The following is a 15,231-nucleotide window of genomic DNA, read 5'->3' on the forward strand; positions in this document are numbered from 1 at the left end:
TCGCTAATAACCCTATAAAGTAATTAATTCATTCCAAGCAAGAGCCTTGCCGACCGAAGAAAATAGGATAGAAGGAAAGAGAGAAGCTTAAAGCCCTACTATTCTGGAACCGTCAATGTCAAGGGAGACAGTTCGGGGACAAAAAAAATTTTTTTTTTTTTTTTTTTTTTTGTTACAATGTTTTACAGTCATTTTCTGTTGAATGGGAGGGGTCACCGACGGGGCCATATTATTAGACGGTTGTAGTACGCAGGGTTTTGTGAGTCTCGCATGAAGAGTTTGAGGGGTTACGACGGTCGTTTGGCCCTTTGGCAGGCGGTAAAACCAGGAGAAATCCGACATATCGGAATATCGGGCGACAAAATAGAACCAAAAAAAGTGTGCATGATGGTTAAATTTGCTCTTAAAAAATTTGATTTTGTGAAAAAGAACACCGTTTTTCTTTGCCGCATTTACTGGGATGACCGATGTTGTGTTTCAAATAAGTTTAATTAATGAATTTTATTTGTTCGTCCCAGGCCAAACAGGTGACCTTGAATCTGAGTCGGAAAGCATTCGATAGTCTCCGCCTACGCCCCCGTATGATGAGAAACGTATGTGATCGGGATAGTGGCCTGACGGTGCTAGGTACTCGTTACCGGTGTCCAGTAGGTATAGCACCTTCGGCTATGCAGAAACTGGCCCATGCGGATGGGGAAGTGGCAACTGCCCGGGCAGCGGGTATGATGGACGCTATTATGATACTGTCCCTCATGTCTACGACTAGTCTGGAAGAGGTAGGTTTTTTTTTTTTTTTTAGAAATAATAAGTAAACTATGTATCTCTGTAAATGTTCTTTCCTTCCCCCTCCCCGAGAAGGTTTGATAGAGGGAACTGTATCAACAGAGGTCTTATTGTCCTGAAATCGAAGAGGGAAGGACAGGATAGGAGAAAACCAACCCATCCGACAACGAACCGCGACTTGGGGTTTACAAGGCAGACGCTCTAACCGCCAAGCTAACTAGACTGGCGCTTGGTACTAGTAAATTTGTACACTACAAATGCTGAACTTAATCTGATTTTTTACACTATTTGATGCCCTATTTCCAACACTTAAGACACTTCACTCAGTCTGTCAAATTTCCAGGTACGTGCCCAGAACCCCAGCACCACGCTATGGCTTCAAATGTACATCTTCAAAGATAGGGCCCTCTCCCTCCAAATGGTCCAACGTGCAGAACGCTCCGGGTACAGCGCTATCGTTATTACAATGGACACGGCCGTTCTTGGGTCCCGCTACCGTGATTTGAAAAACAAATTCACTATGCCCCCTTACCTGTCTTTGGCGAACTTCCGAAATTTGAAGCAACATAACGAAGATATCAGCAAGTTCCGTGATATTTCTGCTGAAGAGTGCTCGTCAGGACTGACGGATTATGTTGCCAACCAGTTTGATGACTCGGTGGATTGGGACGACGTTAGGAGCCTGGTCCAAGCGACCAAATTGCCGATCGTGTGTAAAGGTATTCCCTAGAGTCTAGAGTGTAAAGGTATTCCTTAGAATAAATAAAAAAAAAAACATGCTGTGTCCACCCACACATAGTCATGCTGTGTCCACCCACACTGCCTCGATAACATAGATTCACCTCGTCGATCGACAACGCTTGACTATGTGTGCACTGTGGACACAGCATCATTTTTGTTACTTACCGTGAGTTTATTTTTTATTTTAAAGCTAATAATTTTAATAAACTTTGTGTTGTAGCCAGTAATATATTTACGCGTTTCTTTGTCACAAGAAAAAGTGTTTTAGTTTCAAAATTCTCGTTTTAAAATTGGTACGTGAAAAAAACCTAAGATAAAACAGCGGCTATACGTACACACCTATAAGAGGACTCAAAATGGCGGACGTTTCCCCGGTTTTCTGCAGCATTGGCGAGTTTGAGAAGTACGCTCTGAGTGTTTTGGACCATGATGTTGCAGATTATTATATCGGGGCAGCCACTGGGGAGGTAAGTTGTCATTTTTACTGACATTTTATAACAATGTTTTTTTTTTAAAGAGGTTTGACAGAGGGAACTGTCACTGCCAAGGTCTTATCATCCCGAAATCGAAGAGAAAAGGAAGATAGGATAAAAGAAAGCCAGCCGTTCCGAGAACGAACCTTATCTGTTTAGGGTAAAATTCGCCCCGGGCGAGAATCTAACCCGCGGCCTAGCGCTTACAAGGCTGACGCGCTACCAACCAAGCTAACTAGGCTGGCAGTTGTAATTTTTATTGACAGTTTATAACAATATTGGGGCATTATTCAGAAACCACGACAGTGAGAAAGAAAGCTCCTTCTTGTGTTTAATGCCCCGGGCGAGAATCGAACCCGCGGCCTAGCGCTTACAAGGCAGACGCGCTACCAACCAAGCTAACTAGGCTGGCACTTGTAATTTTTATTGACAGTTTATAACAATATTGGGGCATTATTCAGAAACCACGACAGTGAGAAAGAAAGCTCCTTCTTGTGTTTAATATTGACAGTTTATAACAATATTGGGGCATTATTCAGAAACCACGACAGTGAGAAAGAAAGCTCCTTCTTGTGTTTAACCTAACTCTATAGTAACACTGGTCACTGCTCAAATTGTGAAAGCTCCTTTTTGCGTTTAACCTAACCCTATAATAACACTGGTCAGTGGTCACTGCTCATTTGTGAAAACTCCTTTTTGTAGCAATTTTCCTGAACAAGTACCAAAGCTAGCAAAGGAAAATAATAATAATAAAACTTATACTTACTAATCAATGAAATATCCCAATAATCGCTCGAACAGGTGACCTTGAATCTGAGTCGGAAAGCATTCGATAGTCTCCGCCTACGCCCCCGTATGATGAGAAACGTAAGTGATCGGGATAGTGGCCTGACGGTGCTAGGTACTCGTTACCGGTGTCCAGTAGGTATAGCACCTTCGGCTATGCAGAAACTGGCCCATAAGTACTTTTAGGGGTGAAATATAATAAATGGGTTTTCCTAAGTCTGAGGTTTTTTTTAGGTATGTGGCTAATTCGTTGTTTTTACATTCTTTTATTCATCTTGGATCTCTGCATGTTTGAGTCTAATCTTGTAGTTTGCTTTTCAGGCACTTTCACCAGGCCGATTGACTCGAAACTTGATAGACTAATGTATTTGGAGCATATCCCACTCACACTGTCCACTTTTGGAGGCATTCTCCATTACTTATCGGATATTCTGTCAGATTTTTTTTTTTTTTTTTTTGGACGCTATTATGATACTGTCCCTCATGTCTACGACTAGTCTGGAAGAGGTAGGTTTTTTTTTTTTTTTTAGAAATAATAAGTAAACTATGTATCTCTGTAAATGTTCTTTCCTTCCCCCTCCCCGAGAAGGTTTGATAGAGGGAACTGTATCAACAGAGGTCTTATTGTCCTGAAATCGAAGAGGGAAGGACAGGATAGGAGAAAACCAACCCATCCGACAACGAACCGCGACTTGGGGTTTACAAGGCAGACGCTCTAACCGCCAAGCTAACTAGACTGGCGCTTGGTACTAGTAAATTTGTACACTACAAATGCTGAACTTAATCTGATTTTTTACACTATTTGATGCCCTATTTCCAACACTTAAGACACTTCACTCAGTCTGTCAAATTTCCAGGTACGTGCCCAGAACCCCAGCACCACGCTATGGCTTCAAATGTACATCTTCAAAGATAGGGCCCTCTCCCTCCAAATGGTCCAACGTGCAGAACGCTCCGGGTACAGCGCTATCGTTATTACAATGGACACGGCCGTTCTTGGGTCCCGCTACCGTGATTTGAAAAACAAATTCACTATGCCCCCTTACCTGTCTTTGGCGAACTTCCGAAATTTGAAGCAACATAACGAAGATATCAGCAAGTTCCGTGATATTTCTGCTGAAGAGTGCTCGTCAGGACTGACGGATTATGTTGCCAACCAGTTTGATGACTCGGTGGATTGGGATGACGTTAGGAGCCTGGTCCAAGCGACCAAATTGCCGATCGTGTGTAAAGGTATTCCCTAGAGTCTAGAGTGTAAAGGTATTCCTTAGAGCCCCAGAGTTTTGATTGTGAGGCTAAGCCGTTCAAAAGATAAAGGGGTAACGGAACTTCTCAGGCGCATTGTGTCTACATCGGAACCACATTTGCAATACTTTATGATTCAAAACGAAGTTAAGTCAAACATTTTTTCGCCCCCGGTCTAGGTTCGAACCCAGCACCTCTCGGTTTTTGATTGAGAGACAGTGCTTTCAACCCACTTTGTCACAGAGGTGGAAAAGTGTAAAACTTTGCGTCATTGCAAGAGGCATTTAAGGTGGATTTCACCAATGCCTTAATCAGAGATTTCACTAATAGAATTTTTAATGTTCCAAAAAGGAGTTTTTAATGATCCAAACGGAAGTTTTTAAAAACTCCTCCTTTTTGAATCACTAAAACCTCCTTTTTGGATTATTAAAAACTTCTTTTTGGACGATTAAAAATTCTCCCATTAGTGAAATCTCTCCTTAAGTCATTGGTGAAATCCACCATTAGTAATGCTTTAGCTTCACTACAAGTAATACCATACGTCCTTCAGGTATTCTAACGGGAGAGGACGCGATAATGTGCCACAACGTTGGAGCTAAGGCGATCATCGTTTCCAACCACGGTGGTAGACAACTCGATCAGGTTCCGGCGTGTATGAAGTTATTTCCGTACCTCGGCTAGGATTGAACCCAGGTCTTTCTGATTACTTGTTGAGCTTATTGACCTCTAAGTAGTTCTAGACTTCTAGACCACCTAGGGAGGTCTCTGGAACTGCGCCGAAATACCATCTACAAAGTGTACTTTTAGAAGAAAGAACATTTTTTAGACATGTTTAGGGAACTATAACAACGAAGGTTTTATCGTCCCGAAATCGAAGAAAGAGGACAGGATAGGAAAAAGCCAGCCATTCCGAGGACGAACTTTATCTGTTTAGGAAAAGTTCGTCGGTCGGGGTGGGAATCGTACCCGTAACCTAGTTCTTACAGGCGCGCTACTTTCCAAGCTAACTAGGCTGGCAGTGTACTCTTTAGAACAGAGACTCCCAAACTTGCTCAAGTCACGGACCATTTTTTAATTTCATGATTTCCCACGGACCACTCAGAAAGCTCAGCACCCCCCCCCCCTTGAAATCGTCTCGCGGACCATAGTTTGGAAATCCCTGCTTTAGAAGAAAGAACTACAAAAATCGCTTCTTTCGCTACACGATTTCATCACTAATTTTTGCCTTCTCCTCTAAATCGTGTTCTCAGACTCACTGCAACAATGTTGTGATCTATCTCAGCTCTGGTATCGTGAGTTCTATTTGGAAATGACAATGGGACGTAGAATTCAGGTAAGTGCTCCTTGGCCCCCCCCTTTTCCCTTATTTATGCCCCACCACTATTTTGCCCCCCTCACTTTTTTCTAAAGTACTTTTTGTATGGATTAGAATGGGGGATCTTTTTTTGTTGTTTATATTTGTGGGACTTTTAGAACGAATATTTTTTTTTTCAGGCCTGTTAAAGAAAGATTCTGATTAATTTATTTTAAAATGTATATTTTATTTTATTAGAGAGGATTTAAAATTAAGTACCTATCCAAATATTTTGATGTCTTTTTTTATGGTTTGACTATTGAAGATTTAGCCAAAATGCTATTGCGGAAGTTTTTTGGGAATTTTTACGTCTTTTTAAGACGTCCCGAATTCCGATGAACGGTATAAGTCCATCGGAATTATTAGGTCTGGAAAATCTAGTTATGAACTTTGCCCTCGGATCGTTTTTTGTGACTCACCCTTCCCCTCTCTGTCTGTCTATTCCCTCCCCCTCTCTATCTATCGGAAGTTTTTTGGGGAATTTTTACGTCTTTTTAAGACGTCCTGAATTCCGATGAACGGTATAAGTCCATCGGAATTATTAGGTCTGGAATCTAGTTATGAACTTTGCCCTCGGATCGTTTTTTGTGACTCACCCTTCCCCTCTCTGTCTGTCTATTCCCTCCCCCTCTCTATCTACTCAGAAATGTGTGGTACGACATCAGCATAACGAAGAGTGCAGCGATCTCATTACGATGGAGAAACGGATTCAGGTGATTTAGTTGGAATTTTTCCCGCCCACGCGCTAGTGTGTAGATACCCTATTTTTAGCTGAATTCCTATTTTCTATAATCCCTTTTTTCCTGTTTTCTTTTATCCTTTTATTTGAATTATATTTTATATCCTTTCTAAGTTAAATTCCTCTTTCTCCACCCCCGATTTTTTCCCCACCCACGCGCCAGTGTGTAGCCACCTTTTTTTTTCTGAATTCCTGTTTTCACTTTCCTAACTTTCCTTGTCCTATGTTTTTAATCTTCTTGGTCCCATTTATAACTATTTTTTTCCTTGTGTGTATAATTTTCTTTGATCTGAATTCCTCTTTGATTTAATCCTTGATTCCATTACATTTTTCCTTGTGTGTATAAACCTTTCCTTGCTGAATCTGAATTTATGTTTTACACGTTTTGAAATTTATTTATTTAACCACGTTACAAAAAGGGCAACCAAGTAGGTAATATTTTTTTGATCTCGTTATGTTCGGCTATGATGCTTTTTTCCATTTATACTGTCAGCATAGGACTGATAAGTCCCTTTACTTCGGCAGTCTTGGTTGCCCTTCCATGCATGTTTGCTTTGTTTTTCATTCGTACTAATGTTCAATCTTCTTCAACTCGTATTGTAGGTGTGTTGTAGTTATTTGCTTCTTCACTAGTCTGTGTCAACTGCTGTTTCATCCAGTGTGTTTCTAATTCAAAACAATCGCCCTAGTTCCTAACTATGGTGATTGAGAGGCTGACGAAAAACGCCGACCCCGTCTGTACACGGGAAATTTCGAAGAAAAAGAAGAAGAAAAAATATACAAAAAAAAAAAAAAAATCGAACTTCATCTTGAAAAGAAAAATGAAATAAATGATAATAATAATCTTATAGGTACCTATTATACAAAAGATACCATCCCTACACTGTTATGGGTTATGGGGGCTTCACAAAACTTCGATAATGTAGTTCTCACAGTGCCTAAAATCGCCTTACTCGCGAGAGACCCAGGTTCGATTCCTGGCAAGGTAGAAAATCAGGACGATTGACAATATGAGTGCTATAACAAGGTTCTCCTATGTTACAATTTATTCTCCCATGTATATTGTACGTATGTTTCTCACATACTGGCGTGCTGAGGCTGGAACTTGGCCTGGCGCACTGCCGTGCGTCTAGATATGCTATATGCTATAACATAGTTCTCCTATGTTACAGTTCCCGATCGAAATGTCCATGCCCTGGATACTCACAGATCATATCCTCAAAACCAAGGAACCATCCATGATGGAGTAAGTCATTTGTCATAATTATTAATGTAGTTAATATTAATACACAAATTGGATAGGTTTAAGGAAGGTGTACACAAAGTGATTTTTTTTATTTTATTATTATTTTTTTTTATTATTTAAAGGAGTCACCACGAACAACTCTAGTACCTAGTTATCGATCAAAATTTGGAAAAAACGCAAAAACTTTTCTTATTGTGCCTGATCAATTGATCATACTGTGGGTATGTAACTGTAACATGAGATTGTACACCCGATCTTAAGAGCTATTCCTGTTCTTTTCGCCACAGATACGTGCTCTATCCTCTGGACCTGTACAACGATAGTGCCCACTACGCTCTGACAGTGTTCAGAAAGCAATTCCTGTACGATGAAGTGGAAGCTGAGGTCAATCTATGCTTTGATCAGTTTGTGTACAAGTTGAGCGAGCAGATATTTGCCCACTATAAGCAACTAGCTGCCAGGTAAGCAATTAGGAGATAATGAAGCAATTGTCAGTGTGTTTATAAGGTAATAACCTGCTTTTCCATTTATCTTCCTCCCTTCCTTCCTTCCTTCCTTTCTTTCTTTCTTTTGTACTTGCTTCGGTAACTCGGTGGTGTAGTGGTCAAGACACTCGCTTGGTAATCAGGAGGGCATGGGTTCAATCCCAGCCGAGGTATGCGATTTTATCCTCAATATGTTTTGAGCATTTTACCACAATAATAGTAATACTGCTGAGGTAAAATGGCTCTTTAGTCCTGATGGGGCAGTAAAAATAAGCACTATTATTTGCCCTATAGCTATAGGAAATTTAGCTGCAATAGCAGTGTTATCCATCATTTTCTATTCCCGTTAGCATATTATCCTAGAATTCCTAGAGTAATGGGAAATTTAGCTAGAGTAGGTTGCTACTCTAGCTGAATTCCCAATTATTTTCTCCTCAGTATGCTACTAGACAAGCGGTTCCGAGTGGAATGTATGGCCATGGGTACCTACCTGTTAGCATATCCGAGAGCTAACCGCTACGAGACGCTACTCAGACAGCGGCATGTCCAGCTGTTGGGTCGCTCGATAGATTTGAACAAGCTGATTACACAACGGATCAACGCCGACATGCATAAGAGTCTGGACTTGGCCATCTCCAAGTTTGAACATGGGGATATTACTGGCGTTGTGGTAAGTGAAGATTTCTTGAGATTTTGACTTTTTGGTATTTTAGAGTTTTAGATAGGTACTATTTTTCTTTTTTTTTTAAAGATATTTTATATTTCCATGAGATATCTTTGACAGCTCTTGGATTTCCATGAACGAGATTTGTGACACTCCTAATTTAGGATGAAAAAATTCTCGCCTCCCGTAGGTACTTACACTTGAGCGAAAATTAAAGGGATATCAGGTGCCGACCAGGACTTTAGAGAGACCAGGACCTACTCGTATTGTAAAAATAATGTACATATACATACATACATATTACATATGGTTTTTCCCCTCGCAGGAACTGGAAGGATTACTTGCGGTCAATCGTCTCTGTCACAAGCTACTCAGTAAACTGCTAGGTCTAGATGATTACGATGCAATGCTACACGAAGCTAATCATAACGTCCTAGCTCCCTACGGCAGAATCACGCTGCATATCTTCTGGGAGCTGAACTATGACTTCCTGCCCAACTATTGCTACAACGGTGCCACAAATCGGTGAGTTGTCAAACCCATAATATATTTATTAGCTTCCTACGGCAGAATCACGCTGCATATCTTCTGGGAGCTCAACTATGATTTCCTGCCCAACTATTGCTACAACGGTGCCACAAATCGGTGAGTTGTCAAGCCCAAAAAATGTGAAAGTCAGTTCTCTCCCAGAAGGGTAATGTAGTATCATTCAGTATGAGTATTGCGCTAGGATAATACAATATGGGGATTACTCTAGATCAGGGCTGCCCAACCGGTCGATCGCGGATTGATTTCAAGTTTCAAGTCGATCCCGACCAGCACACCCAGCAGTGTTTGAACCTGGCAATATCATCTTACACACCCGATTGCTCCAAACTTGTGGACCAAATTCAGAGTCAAGTCTCTCCTTCGATTGCAAGACTGTATTGAAAATTCAAGTCGATCTTTCTCTGAAAAGGTTGGGCACCCCAGATCTAGATTTTCACTCTGGAGTGGTTCAATACCCGACTAAATGTATTTCTTATTCGCCCTGTGTGGACTTTTATAAGGTAAAAGTTTTTAATTTAAAATGTGTATTTCTCCATTTAGAAGTGCATGCCACTGAACAATCAATTTTTTTCGAGTTCCATTTTCCAGTGACAAAATCGAGAGTCAAAGCCCACTAGGTATGACTTTTTTTTCTCTTTACTGTGATAGTATTTGTTTTCGGTAAAACTAGGGCCCTCAGCTTTTTAAGCTCCGTGTCACTTCGACCTGATTAAATCTTTCGTGGCGTTACTCTGACAGGAAAAAATCGTGTTCTGTGAACAAGCTGTAGCACTCCTATCGTGTTGTGTTCGCAGGTTCATCAAGTGTCGCGGCATAATGTTCACTCAACAAATACATCGAGAAAAACTACCTCCCATGACTCACACCTACAGTTGGGGAAGCAAACAGCTCAACATGGCGTACTATAGCATCTACGGACAGTACACAGGTAAGCACATTACTTTCTCAGAAAGAAAAGAGGAAGAGAAAGGATGGGGTTGGGTTTCACCAACCTTCTTTTTAGTCCCCAACAGCTCTGTTAAGCCTATACAAATCAAATATAACTTAACAGACCTTTTAGAGGCTGAAGAAATATTGGTGAAACCGACTAAAAAAATTAGAAACGCACGTTTTGCTGGTTTTTCGGAGTGCACTTAGTTAATACAGCTATGCAGGAGTCGGTTGAAATCCCAGCGAAAAAGGCGAGATAGAACAAAAAATCAGAATAGTCCCTCCCCCCTTTGATGGTCCACAGGTTTCAGAAAAATTATCAGACCTAAGGCCAGCTACTCACTATCAGGTCTGTCTGCCAGGTCTACCTGATGATGTGTGTGCTCAACAGTTATCAGCTTATCAGGCAGACCGGATCAGGTGTACCTGTCAGGTCTACCTGATGATGTGTGTGCTCAACAGTTATCAGCTTATCAGGCAGACCGGATCAGGTGTACCTGTCAGGTCTACCTGATGATGTGTGTGCTCAACAGTTATCAGCTTATCAGGCAGACCGGATCAGGTGTACCTGTCAGGTCTACCTGATGATGTGTGTGCTCAACAGTTATCAGCTTATCAGGCAGACCGGATCAGGTGTACCTGATGGTGTATGCTCGCTGGGTACTGGGTTCGATTTCCGAAAATATCATTTCTCCGTAATGAAGCTCGTAGCAAACAGCTAGTGATAAATAAATAATGTGTTCTTCCTTCTCCTCCTTTCCTCAGGTTTCGTGGGTGCCTATCATTTCCGAGCCATGTGTCGTCTGCTGGGGTACCAAGGTATCGCTGTAGTTATGGAGGAGCTGCTCAAAATAGTCACCTCCCTCATCCAGGGCTCTCTGCTTCAGTTTACCAAGACGTTGATGGATGCGATGCCCAAACAGTGCAAGCTACCGCGGTACGACTACGGATCTCCTGGTGTACTGGGGTGAGTACTTGGCACTTGACTTTAGCCGTATTTTATTATTCCTCTCTGTAGCACTTTCGCCAAGGATATATGAATTTGCAACATTACCCGTTGGTCTCCTTGACTTCCAAAGCATATTTCATGGTGTTCACCCACATAGACACGTGTGTTAAAACATCTTCCTTAACATAAGAGACAGACTCTTCAATTCTTGGCATTTTTTCATCGAGAAACAGCAAAATTTCTCTCAGAAGCCTTCTTTCAGGTAATCATTGAAAATACAGAAGAGGCCAGTGGCAGCAAGTGTGATAACGCCATTACACCCAAAGAGTGAAAAATCACCTCTGAGCTGCCTCTTTGCGCACAGAAAGGCATAATAAAATACGACTTAATGTGTCTTCTTATCTTATGAATATTTTATCTTAATATATAAGGAAAATGACCTAATAGTGAACTCCCAGCATTTGAAAACAACAACATATATTATTCTTCTCTTATCCCACAGCTACTATCATGCTCAGCTCAACGACATCGTTCAATACCCGGACGCCAAGACAGAACTGTTTCACAATTTCCGCGAACTGGGCAACACCATCCTATTCTGTCTCCTGATGGAGCAAGCCCTCTCCCAGGAGGAAGTGTGCGATTTGCTGCATGCGGCTCCGTTTCAGAATATTCTGCCTCGGCCGTACTGTAAGGAAGGCGAAAAACCGGAAACCAAGCAGAAGCGGCTGGAGCAGAAGTACGCCTCGCTTCAGATTGTGTCCAATATTGACCGACTGGGTAAGTAGACTTTCAGTAAAGATTGGTCTGGCCATCCAGAGAGGAAACGCTGCATGCATCGTAGGGTATCTACCGGAGAGGTTTTTTTTTTTTTTTTCCGGGGGGGTTTTTTTTTTTTTTTTTTTTTTTTTTTTTTTTTTAAAGAAAAAAAATGGTTGATTTTGAACTGCCTCAATGGTGTAGTGTTCAAGACGTAATCATGGGTTCAGTCCTTGCTGAGGTAGGTATGTAACTTGACCACACTAAGGGTAGTAGCTTACTTCTGGTCCGTTCTCGGAACGCCTGGCTTTATCCTATCCTGTCCTCATCCTTTCTTAAATTTCGGGATGATAAGACCTCGGCAGTTTTATTTCCCTCTATCAAACCTAAAGGGGGGGGGGACACACTCACAAATAAACAAGGTCTTATGAACGTATTTGTAACTGTTCTTAGAGCTAAATTCCCAGTACTTAGGGATAGGTACTTTCGCTCTGTAGACCATAAGAAAACGGACTTCGGCCCCTAAAACTTTCTTTATCAAATTTACTCTTCCCTCAATATCTAATCACCTTCTCTCCTAATCCCCTCAGGCACGGCCAAACAAGCCATGATCGCCCGCGAAGGGGACCTACTCACCAGGGAGCGTCTGTGTTGTGGCCTCTCCATCTTCGAGGTGGTCCTCAACCGTCTCCGGGGCTTCTTGGACGATCCCATATGGGTGGGACCTCCTCCCACGAACGGAGTGATCAATATAGATGAGTGCACGGAGTTTCATCGGCTCTGGTCCGCCCTCCAGTTTGTCTACTGTATTCCTGTGGGAGACACCGAGTTTACTGTCGAGTAAGTTTTAGGTTATGAACAGGACTAGTCTAGGCTAAGCTTGGCTTGAAATTGAAAAAAAAAAAATGTGCACAAGAAAGAAAAAAATCTACCTCAAGCCTATAAACCACTTAAATGCCAAAGGAAATACTAAACAGGAACCTAGAAAACACTGGCGAGTGCAAGCCTAGCCTTGCCCTGACCCAAACTGACCAATACTGTATTATTTCGAAAAATTTAAAATCACTAAAGACCATAGCTGACCAAACCTTGGAAGAAACATCCCCCCCCCCTTTAGATGCGGACAGTAGGTCGTTCGCGCCGAAACATATGTATAGCGTTCAAACCAGCGTGACCCTAACTGATGAAAAAAATAGGAGCTAAAGAGAAATGTCCTGCTAATTAAAAATCTGATTGGACTATATTTACAGAGAGCTGTTTGGTGAAGGACTGAACTGGGCGGGTTGTACAATGATAGTACTTCTGGGTCAGCAGAGGAGATTCGAAGCCTTGGACTTCTGCTATCACATCCTACGGGTACAACGTGTAGACGGCAGAGATGAGAATGTCAAAGGAATTGTAAGTAAAAACAACTTTTGTCACTTGAAAACTTGGGTTTTTTTCTGTTTCGAGCTTTTGGCTCTTGTCAGCAGGTAGTAACTCAACACTACCCATACCATACTAGTCTACGAGGGGCACGGTTAGTCCAGTGGTAACACGCTTGCTTGTCATGCAGAAGGTCGCGGGTTTGAATCTCATCGTCGACAATAAAAAATATTTTAACGGGTTACTTTCTAGTGTTCTCATGTTAATTCAGCTCCTAAATGGGAAGTATTGAGTCTCTTGTCGCCTATCTTACGAGAGGCATATCCTGTCTCGGTGGCGTAGTGGTCAAGACGCTCGCCTGGTAAACAGGAGGGCGTGGGTTCGATCCCAGCCGAGGTATGGAATTGTATCCTCATTTATTTGAGAATTTGACCACATAATAATGGAGCTCTAAGGGTTAGGTGGTAGAGAACGCCTATGGCGTTAACCTCGCCTAGTGGTTGCCTTCCACTCAAGAGTCTATTATTATTATTATGGGATGGGCATGCTACGATACAGACCACATGCGTCTAAGGTAGTAGTTGTTTCATTGCTACGTACGAAATAAAAACGGCTGTGAAACACTCATCTTTTTTTTTATTATTTTTTTTTTTTTTAAGAAAAAGTTTTACTTAAAGAAAAAAAAACATAATGGGAACATTTTTATGACTTTAGCCTTTATTACCCTATGGAAGAAAAAGTTTTACTTAAAGAAAAAAAAACATAATGGGAACATTTTTATGACTTTAGCCTTTATTACCCTATGGGCTGGTTTAAAATGAACATTTTTGGAATAAACTATATTATGACTTCCTTCTTTTATCATAAAAATATTACTTTCATCTGAATTTAATTTTTTATTATGACTTCCTTTTTTTTCCAGCATCTGAAACGCATGGTAGACCGAATTCGTCGCTTCCAAGTGGTGAACTCGCAGATATTCGCGACGCTGAACAAATACCTGGGCTCTAGCGATGCTGATGCCGCGTCAGTAGAACATGTGCGGTGCTTCCCACCTCCCATACATCCTTCCCTGGCCCAGCAACATGGCCACTATTATCGGCCAGAGAATATGATGAACAATAATATGCATTGAACAACAATATGAATTGAACTATAATATGCATTAAACTACGTAAAGCTTCCCGCCTCCCATTCATCCTTCCCTGGCGCAGCAACATGGCCACTATTATCGGCCTGAGAATATGATGAACAATAATATGCATTGAACTACGTAAAAAATCAGTGATTGGATGGAAGGTCTACTCCAAGAAAACTAGAAAACCCTGCACAACAGGAGCTCTTCCGAGAAAACTCTACTAAAAAAAAATTTCTTTTTTAGTTAGTGACTTGGTTCTCCTAGGACCTAGATGGAGGAGCTCTTTTTTTATCCCCCCCGAAATCGAAGTGAACAGGAGAAGTAGGAGAACAAGCCAGCCGTTCCGAGAACGAACCTTATCTGTTCAGGATAAAGTCCGCCCCGGGCGGAAATTGAACCCGCGACCTAGCGCTTACAAGGTTGGAGCGCTCTCCACGCTAACTAGGCTGATCAGATTCAAATTCATACTTAAGTACTTTTTTCGAATTAGACGCTGTAACACTTTTATAAGAAGTTCGTTCGCGCTGGCTTTTTAACTTTTATTAGTTTTTGTTTAGACTGACTCTTTTGTTGCCAAAACATCCCTTGCTTTTAAAAGTACATATTTGTGTAACTTTCAACCTTTTGCAGTTAGAATGTTTCACCATAAAACTTTTTTTTATGGTGAAGTTTCTAGGTGGAGATTTGCGGTTTTAATCTTTTAATCCATCAATGAAATTTTGTAGTGTATCCTTTAGCCACTTTATGATATTATTCTTACGTATTACATTTATTTTAATGTGTCATTTTTTTTATTTACTTGTAGTTTTCTACTCTCTTCTAAATGTCTATCTTCTTTACTCAATATTCGTGAAATTTTGTTTTCTTATCATCTGAGAACAAAAAATCAGAATAGTCCCTACCCCCTTTGATGTTCCACAGGTTTCAGAAAAATTATCAGACCTAAGGTCAGCTACTCACTATCAGGTCCGTCTGTCAGGTCTACCTGATGATGTGTGTGTTCAACAGTTATCCGGATCAGGTGT

The 15,231-nt window shown here is 41.3% G+C and overlaps 1 protein-coding gene across 1 annotated transcript in view; it reads left to right on the forward strand.

The window, feature by feature from the left end:
- LOC103524812 (cytoplasmic FMR1-interacting protein) overlaps positions 1-14,947 on the forward strand; it is a 25,274-nt gene extending 10,327 nt beyond the window's left edge. The window contains exons 12-30 of the mRNA XM_026820092.1: positions 254-390; positions 519-776; positions 1,127-1,502; positions 1,873-1,991; positions 2,799-2,864; positions 3,641-4,016; positions 4,579-4,670; positions 5,266-5,361; positions 6,027-6,095; positions 7,294-7,367; positions 7,655-7,828; positions 8,291-8,522; positions 8,842-9,041; positions 9,860-9,993; positions 10,761-10,962; positions 11,447-11,724; positions 12,294-12,543; positions 12,954-13,101; positions 13,991-14,947. Of these exons, the coding sequence (XP_026675893.1) occupies positions 254-390; positions 519-776; positions 1,127-1,502; positions 1,873-1,991; positions 2,799-2,864; positions 3,641-4,016; positions 4,579-4,670; positions 5,266-5,361; positions 6,027-6,095; positions 7,294-7,367; positions 7,655-7,828; positions 8,291-8,522; positions 8,842-9,041; positions 9,860-9,993; positions 10,761-10,962; positions 11,447-11,724; positions 12,294-12,543; positions 12,954-13,101; positions 13,991-14,203 (3,494 nt within the window). The 3' untranslated portion in view covers positions 14,204-14,947. The remainder of the gene's footprint in view (positions 1-253; positions 391-518; positions 777-1,126; positions 1,503-1,872; positions 1,992-2,798; positions 2,865-3,640; positions 4,017-4,578; positions 4,671-5,265; positions 5,362-6,026; positions 6,096-7,293; positions 7,368-7,654; positions 7,829-8,290; positions 8,523-8,841; positions 9,042-9,859; positions 9,994-10,760; positions 10,963-11,446; positions 11,725-12,293; positions 12,544-12,953; positions 13,102-13,990) is intronic.
- Positions 14,948-15,231: the final 284 nt, after the last annotated feature.

The sequence above is a fragment of the Diaphorina citri genome, unplaced genomic scaffold (genome assembly GCF_000475195.1).
Source record: "Diaphorina citri unplaced genomic scaffold, Diaci psyllid genome assembly version 1.1 scaffold122, whole genome shotgun sequence".
In the NCBI taxonomy this organism is placed as follows: Eukaryota; Metazoa; Arthropoda; class Insecta; order Hemiptera; family Psyllidae; genus Diaphorina; species Diaphorina citri.